We start from the raw sequence: 8,792 nt of genomic DNA, 5'->3' as shown, positions 1-8,792 counted from the left end.
TTTAAGTGATTTCTAGATTGGGAACAGGTGTGCAGTGATCAGGCCTGGGTGTGGCTACAGAAATTGAACTGAGGTGTGATCAACCACAGTTTGTGGTCAAACACTTTTTCACACAGGGCCATGTAGCTTTGGATTTTTTTCTTCCTCATTAATAAAACCCTTCATTTAAAAACTGCATTTTGTGTTTACTTGTGTTATCTTTGACTAATGTTTAAATTTGTTTGATGATCTGAAACATTTAAGTGTGGAAAACATGCAAAAAAGTAAGAAATCAGGAAGGGGGCAAACACTTTTTCACACCACTGTATGTGGGTGATATATTTTCATTTTGATAGTGGATTTCGCTTGTTGTAATATCCCAGTTGTCAGTATAACTTTATCGTGAATCAACTGACACTAGTTGACAGAGAAGTGATAATTGGTAATATCAGAGTTTGTGGGGATTGTCATTAACAACATTAAAACAAATTTAATAATAAGCTGGAAGCGGTAGCATCAACCATTTTCAATTAGCCAACATGAGCCACTTGAGACTATTGAAGTTCTAAAATGACATTGGCTGTGTATCGGTGTGTGTTAAATCACCTACAACGGATGTCATGTTGTCCTTTAGGAGAGACCTGGAATCCCCTGAAGCTGCACTACCAGCTGAGAAATGTTAGAGAGCGTCTGGCGAAAAACCTGGTTGAGAAAGGTGTCCTTACTACAGAGAAACAGAACTTCCTGCTTTTTGACATGACCACACATCCGCTCACCAACAGCACCATTAAACAGGTAAGGTGTGGGGATGTTTAGTGACTCATTGATAAGCAATCAAGTTGATAAAGCTTTACAAATAACAGAATTAAAATGGTTTAAATTGGTGTTGTGGGAGACTCTTGACTGAGAGGTAAAAAATTATGGCACAAGCAGTGTTTTTATGCACAGTCTGCAAACATGAGGATTCAGTCTTTTATGAGAGTCACAGTCTCCGCACAGTAACAACTACAACTGATCCTGTTAAAGTTTAACTGAAATTATGTGTTTAATAGTGAGCGTTAGAGCTGCTGTTTGGCGGACATTTTTACCTTTGGACAGAGCCAGGCTAGCTGTTTGCTCCTCCTTCTGGTCTTTATGCTAAGCTAAGCTAATCGACTACTGGCTGCAGCTTCATATTAAAGGGTAACTTTGGTATTTGTCAACCTGGACCCTTTTTAAGTGTTTTTCTATTGTCTAAGTGACTAATGGAAACTTTTTTTTTTTTTTTAAAAAGGTCCAGTATTAAAGGAGAGCGCTGCAGCTGGCAGGGTAACCACTCTGGGTATTGGAACCATTAATTCCTGTCCGCTAAAATAAAGTGCTTGTTTTTGCCACTGACAGGCTCAGATTGTATTCTAAGTGTCTGACAATGTTATGGAAAAGATCCGTGGAACAGTGGAAAGACGAACCAACGGGATTTATTGTGAGTTTTATTTTAGCCTAGTTACCACCAAGCATTCTGGTTCAGTTTAGTTCAGTTCGGTAAACATTGGGACGGTTATTTTTCCATTTCCTATGCGAAAAGTTGTGAATTTTACCAATAGAACCATTTCCATTTTTTGTCACCCCACTGTTGGGGCACCTAGCACATGGATCCAATACTAAAAGTTGGAGCTAGAATCACTGCAGTCCATTGACTGGTCAATTGAGAACCACCCTCTGCTCTCTTGCTCAGGGGTGAGTTGTGGCTGTGTTTGAAGCCTATGTAACCACTCTCCATGCAGTGGCAAAATTTTCATACAATAGTAAACTAACCCGATGTTCAAAGGCCACTGCCGGCAGCTACCAGATGGAAAGTTTACTTGTAGTGTTACTCAAAGCATGAGGTATGGCGTGAATCAATCAACACACCTTAAATGTCAATATGACGACTCTGACCATTTTTATTATTGCCTCCTGAATGACATACACTGTAGTGATGATTGGATCTTTAAGAGTTAAAAAAAAAAGTATAAAGTATATCCTTTTTCCTCACTTGGAGAAAAAAACAAACAATTGAGCGATGTTCCAATGCGCTCTAGCAGCACTACATTCCTGCGTCTTGCTTGACAAGGACTAAATACACAAACCTGCTATTTTTAAATAATCCATAGAGAGAGACTCTCACTCCAGCCTGTTTGTTTTTGTTCTAAAAATGTTGAGGTGCAACCCCGTTCTGTGGACAGTGAACGAGGTGGAGAAAATAGCTGGACGGAGCACTGAGTGACAGCTGTCTGTGATGGAAACCCAAAACGGATGTATGGCTTAGGTACATATCTGTAGAGGTCTCTTTTGGTTGTAAAGGTACTATACCTTAGTTTTTTGGTAGAACCTGGGCTTTTGTTTCCCTCAGCTTGAAACAATGAAGTTTATTTTGTGATGATAAAATAACACTCTGAGTGGCAAAAACAAGCACTTTTAGTGCATGTAAATTGACCGTGCCCATTAATGTTACATTGCAGTCTTTTTTTGCTGCTGGACCCATTTTAAATAGTGTTGTCTCCATTAGTTATTTTGACACAAAAACGGGAAAATAGAGTCCAGGATGAGATATACAGACGTTAGCCTTAAACAGACTGATACGAGAGGGAGAATAAATGTATTTAAAAAACATGTTAAGCTACTCATGTCATTTGTTTTTATCCTAGTTCTCTCACCTGATTGAATGCCTGTGATGATTGTAATAACTATAAATACAAATGTCAATGTTATTGCCCACAGCGTCTCGTCAAGAAGGTCCAGGAATCCGTTTTGGATAAGTGGGTCAACGATCCCCACCGCATGGACAAGCGGGTTCTGGCCCTGATCCTTCTGGCCCACTCATCCGACGTTCTCGAGAATGCCTTCGCCCCGCTCCAAGACGACCAGTACGACCTGGGCATGAAGAGAGTCCACACTCTGCTGGAGCTGGAGCCGGAGAAAGAGAGCGCAAAGCCCAATGTGAACGAACTTATGTGGGCCGTGGTGGCTGCATTCACTAAATGAATACACCTGATATGGTTGGACTGCAAGATCTGGCTATGGTCTGTGTTATTTAATTGGTTGAAGGACTTCACTTAATGAGACAATCTATTTTGGTTGGGGAGCCTGTTTGTACATCTATTCCAGATGACATTTTGGTGGCAGTCCATGTTATCTCAGTGCAATCTGATTGGTGGTGGGCTTCCCCAAGTAACATTTGGTTGGTTGGAACAGTCTCTAAATGAAAAATGACTGGCTGCTTCACACAGTGAGGTATATTATCTGCTGCTGCGAGGCTGGATATACTTCTAAACGTCAACACTACAAACAGATGGGTTTCTGTTCATGTTAGATGACATCAAAGAACAAAGCAGATGGCAGCAGTAGTCATGGTGAATATGAAGATTTTGACTGGGGCCAAGTTTCCCTTCTTCACAAAGGAAACATCATCTCTACATTACTACAAGATGTGGCCAGAATCAAATCCTGGTCTCGTCTCCATACTCTCCCACATGCTTATGCAAGGATAAAGGATAGCAAGTCACACTGCTATCGATGCTCTTTGCACTCGCGCAGGTCTCCTGCTTCCACCTATTCATTCCCACTTGTGTTGGGAGTACATGCTCTAGGGTTACTGTTAGAATAGACTACCTGAATGTTTTACTGAGTCACTCTGTCTTCTCATTAATTCTCTTTCCTCCTTTTCTTCCTCAATGCATTTTGAGGAGGAAATGGAGGACATACATAAACGCCTGCATCGTTTAGAGTGAGGCTGGTAATTTGGCCCTCGTAGATTCTGACCTAAATGAAGAATTGAAGTTTGAGTCTAACTAAATTCTTGATCGTATTAGTTGAAATGGGTCCATTCTGTGTTTATAGAATGAGACTAGTCTTCCATTTCTGTTTATGTTGCTAGTCGATGTTTGGAGTAGCCTGCCATTTATCAACTATTTTGCACAGTCAGTAGCCCTGTAAGTAGGAGCGTATTTATAGGGATGGTTCTTGGGTTGATCAACACACTTGAGAAGATGGGATTGAGAGTTATGAACCTTAATCACCATGGGGAAAAAAGATCTCATTCATTTTGTCTACAGTTATTAATCTTTATAAATACTTTAAAATCATTCCTTTGGATAGTGTGAGTTGGGATGTAAAAACAAACAGCGATCAATACGTTCTGATTTGGATCACTGTGACAGCCTACACAGACTTACATCATGATCAGTTTCTTTTACAAATGGGGTGGGACATGTTAGCCGAACTGGCTAGTTTCAATTCAGAAAACCATAAAGGGTCGATTCATCCAAATGTTTTACAAAAAAATCTCACTCAACAGTAGTGGTATATAGCAGTGGAGATAGTTTTATTTCTCAGAGGTATCAGCCTCTATCTTTATACAACAAGGGTAAATGGAATTTCCTTTTAAGATGCCCATCAGCAGTAAAAAAAAAAAAAAAAATGTAGAAGCAACAACTCTCCCTGGAGTTTCCACAGATCCACAATATTTACTGTAAACTGTTTTTCTTAAAACTACTTTGCACTAAAAGGATGAATGATCTGTTAACAGCATGTCCCGGGGATTGAATACAGACCAACAGACTGAGACAATGATTTGTTTTTTTCTTGGGTGAGCCGACCCTTTAAAGTTTCCCTCTTGCAATATATTGTATCTATCAGTTTGTATGTCATGTCATAACTACATGTTATTTCTATCTAATAGGCCCAGGCGGGCATGTTATATCGTTTCATTCATGCAGGTGATGGGAGGGTTACTGTGGCCCCAGATAAATCCTCATTAAAGACTCAAACTGTTGAACAACATGCTAATCTATTGGGACAAAAATGATCTCTAGTCATGCTTTGGTGCAGATCTGGGAGCGCTTCTGTTTCCAATATAAAATGATGATTGTAAACATTTTGGTCTGATGAGTGTGATCTGTGTGTGAAGTTTCATCACCTTCTTTTTCATGGCATACTTAAAGTTCTGTCTTTTTTTTCTACCAACAATATACCAGTAGGTATGAAGAACTGTTGAGCTCTGTTTACAGCTAAGAGACCATGCATGCTTTTGGTGGAGGGCTGGGGTACTTGTGGATGTAGCTACAGAGAAAAGGCTTGTATGTAATTATTAGTCATTTTATGTGTACGATCTAATGGAATTCAATGAAAGGGATCTTCTCTCCTATCCTCTATAATTCTGTATGCTTTTGTATTACCACACAAAATAAAGTAAGGATCCTTTAAGTGCCTGAATTTAGCACTGTTTTGCTGTTGTCGTTTTTTATTCTTATGAATTAATTTTCTGTGAGTTTTTTTTCCCATCCAATTTGTTAAATAGTCCCATAAATTATCATATGTAGTTACACAAATAACATCAGGTGCATCATATTCACCCAGTGCTGAAATAAACAGTGGACTATTTGATCAACATAAAAACTGAATGGCTTTGATACTTTGTTAATAAAGTAATTTATTAAGCAACAATGCCAACCTAGCTGGGGTGCTTTTGAAATATGAGAATTTGCAGCTTTTTCTACTATAAACTGAATATTTCTGGACTGTTACCCAGACAAAGCAAGCAATTTGAGGACCGCACAGCTTTGGGATATTATGATGACCATTTGTCACTAAAGGGTTAATTGGAGAAATAACCAACGCATTTAACACTTTGGGAAATACGCTTAGTCCTTTTTTTGCCGAGTTACATCAGAAGACTGACACCATGTCTGTACACTATATATGAAGTTACAGCCAGTAGCTGGTTAGCTTAGCTTAGCACAAAGCATGAAAACAGAGGGAAACAGCTAGCCTGACTGTCTAAAGTAAAAGAAAAATCAGTTTATAGCACCTCTAAATCTTATAAATGAAAAAGTTATAGCCTGTTTGATTAATCTGTACAGAAATGTAAAAATTACTGGCTTTTTTTTTCAGTCATTATGCTAAGCTAAGCTAACTAGCTGCCGGCTCCAGCTACATGTACAGCCAAAAGACTGGTGTGAAACTGTTAGCTGCAGCCTATATTCATCAGTTGTCCGCTCTCACAACCACTAAAGTGAAGTCACATTGTGTTTTGGTAGATTACCAAAAAAACCCACTTAAAATTCTGAAGACTACCTTCACTGTTCCTTTTATTAATATACTTTATTAATCCCCGAGGGGAAATTCAATTTTTTCACTCTTGTTGTCAATTACACACAGGTCCGAACACACACATGCACAAACAGGACTATACATGCTTAAGTGGAGAGATGTCAGAGTGACGGGGCTGCCTTGGTAAGGCGCCCCAAGCGAGGGGGTTTGGTGCCTAACTCAAGGGCACCTCGGCATCACCCAGGAGGTGAACTGGCACCTCTCCAGCTACCAGTTCACGCCCCATTTTGGTCCGGACAGGGACTTGAACAGGCGACCCTTCCCAACCCAAGTCCCTATGGACTGAGCTACTGCCGCCCCTGAACTTTTAATGTAATTTTGCTATGTTTCTATAAAGAAAATTTGTCGGCAAGTAAAATATATTAGAATCTTTGGACCTTCAAACACATCAAGAACCCCAAGCTCACTTCCATGACCTGGTGAGGTAAAATTGGACGTACATGTTTGTATTTATTTTTAATGGTTAAATCTATGTATCAGTAATTTGTTGAATCAGTAATGTAATCGGTAACTATTCTTAAAAAATATATTGTTTAATTTTTTTGCCATGCTATCCCTGTACTTTTGCTGCCTGTTTCCTTGTTGCCTTATTGTATACAGTGGACATGCATGTGTATAGAATGAATGGCTGATTCTGGACTATTTGCTGACGTGGACTCACTGCATCATCTTTAATATTTTTAAGTGACAGAAACACTAAAAATGTCTGTAATATTACAGGGTGGCACACAATAATATAAATCATGATTTATGGCACCTGGTAGTCTAAAACATGTTGGTTTCACTTCAGAAAAATGTCCCGCTTTTAGCTTAATTTTTTGTTCCACTTTACCTGAATGCATTAAGTACTCATTCAAAACCCTGTCCCATAAAAAGTAATGTAACATTCTTTTTATATGTCAAACATTTAACAAAATGCAACATCCTACAACCATTTTTGGTGATACATCCTTGTAGTTGTAGCCGCAGTACTATTACCTTGCGAGTTCTGGAACCAGTGATTTTTTGACTCTTTGCTTTGCCCATCCTAGTTATCTCAAAACTTAAAAAAGACTGTTTTATGCAAAGAACAAAACAACATACTGTTTTATGTAAAGAACAAAACAACATATTTGGTTATTGGCAGCTAATATTTAAAGAGTCCAAGATGTTAACCCTTACTTGTTCCTTTTTACCAGACGTCACCCAATAATACACATGACTAGATATTCCACTTGACCATGAATCTTTTATTAGCAAATCATGAAAAACCTCCCATTAGAAAGACATTTACAAGTCTTGAGAAGAAAAGTAGCTAACAGAGTCCCACTTCTTCAGTTGACATAAATGTGACAGACTGATAGAGCATAACATGCATACATGTCCATATGTACAGCAGTATGTATAGAGTACATGTGACGATCAGCATTCTTCAGCAGATGACCCCCATTCAGATGTTCCACATTGGTTCCAGTCACCCATGGGTTTAAGTCGGTGGATCAACAGCATCCCAGACATTTGGCTTTCTCTGCAGAGCTCCAGTCTTGAATACGACAACAGTCCACTGACAGTTCACATCCAGTATATCCATCAGGGTGTTTCCACAGGCTTACATCTCATTTGAGAGACACCATTTTGCCCCCAATGATGAGTCAGAGTCAAAGACTCTTGTGCGTCAGCTCTGAACCCCATCCAGTTTAAATTCATTTCCTCTTTCCTTTTCGCTTTGACGTCATGTCTCACTTGATTTTAGAAACAGTCTTATAGTTCTTCATCAGTATTTCCAGCAGTTTGTATCTCCAGTACAGTCCATCTCCAACCTGACGCAGCTCATGTGCGCAGTAATCAATTGTGGCAGCAAGTTCTGAGGGAGAAAGACACATAAGTTGAGTAGCTGAAGCCTAATTACAACCAGGTAGAGATCAGTGAAAACTTTTTACTCACCGTGGCTGGCCATTTTCAAAGTGCTCCTGTCTGTTCGGATGAGAGAAGAGAAGCTTTAAAGGTTCAGTTTTTCTTCTGCGTCTGTGCTTTTAAAGCTGTGTAGTTGTGGCTTGACAAGAAGGAACAGGTTGAACTATTGATAGCAGTCCAAGCTTTATACAGCTGTGTGACGTAAATTTATGGCAGAGGAATCCCCGTCGGCTACAGCCAAGTTCCTCCCACTTCTCTGTTTGCAATTTTATGAGTCTCCTTTAATCAGTTGCGTTACATAAAACTGTAAATAACACATATCTGTACCTGTATTGTTTGTGCCAGATGGTTGGTGTTTGTGCTTTAAGTTTTGATCAACATAAACATGCTGATGTGAGCACATATGGAAATACTGGTTACAGAAATATGAAAACAGCATATCATGATGAAGTTTGACCATATTAGAAGATTAATTAAACATTCAAGGTTACTGAATGATGATGTAGCCTAAAGTAACTTTACATAGGAAGCACAAACAACTCTCCAGGTGCACTATGTCATATGATGTAAGACATGACCATGCTGTTCAATAGATAAAGGCTGAATTTTAAGAATGAACTTAACCTTTACAATCCCACCATAAAGATAATAGTTTGCAGGAGCATCAGTGGCTGATTCTGTGTCCTGAGGGGCTGATGGTGATTAGATATTTAAACACAGTTGTTGTTTTTGAGAATGTAGAGCACGGTCATAACACTTTCATTTGAGGGATTATGTAAACAAAAACACAG

At 39.1% G+C, this 8,792-nt stretch overlaps 1 protein-coding gene and 1 long non-coding RNA gene across 2 annotated transcripts in view; one reads left to right on the top strand and one right to left on the bottom strand.

Annotated features, from left to right (window-relative positions):
* The window catches only part of LOC126395237 (Golgi phosphoprotein 3-like), a 9,847-nt gene extending 4,632 nt beyond the window's left edge, over window positions 1-5,215 (top strand). The window contains exons 4-5 of the mRNA XM_050052546.1: window positions 614-774; window positions 2,719-5,215. Of these exons, the coding sequence (XP_049908503.1) occupies window positions 614-774; window positions 2,719-2,982 (425 nt within the window). The 3' untranslated portion in view covers window positions 2,983-5,215. The remainder of the gene's footprint in view (window positions 1-613; window positions 775-2,718) is intronic.
* Window positions 5,216-7,320: 2,105 nt separating this feature from the next.
* On the bottom strand, window positions 7,321-8,165 carry LOC126395688 (uncharacterized). The gene is made up of 2 exons (XR_007570482.1): window positions 8,032-8,165; window positions 7,321-7,951 (listed from the first exon to the last, which is right to left on the bottom strand). It is a non-coding gene; the product is annotated as an uncharacterized LOC126395688 (long non-coding RNA).
* Between the last annotated feature and the right edge of the window lie 627 nt (window positions 8,166-8,792).

Source organism: Epinephelus moara, chromosome 9 (genome assembly GCF_006386435.1).
Source record: "Epinephelus moara isolate mb chromosome 9, YSFRI_EMoa_1.0, whole genome shotgun sequence".
In the NCBI taxonomy this organism is placed as follows: domain Eukaryota; kingdom Metazoa; phylum Chordata; class Actinopteri; order Perciformes; family Serranidae; genus Epinephelus; species Epinephelus moara.
The sequence above is the reverse complement of the archived record's forward strand: the minus strand, read 5'-3'. Positions and strand labels throughout refer to the sequence as shown.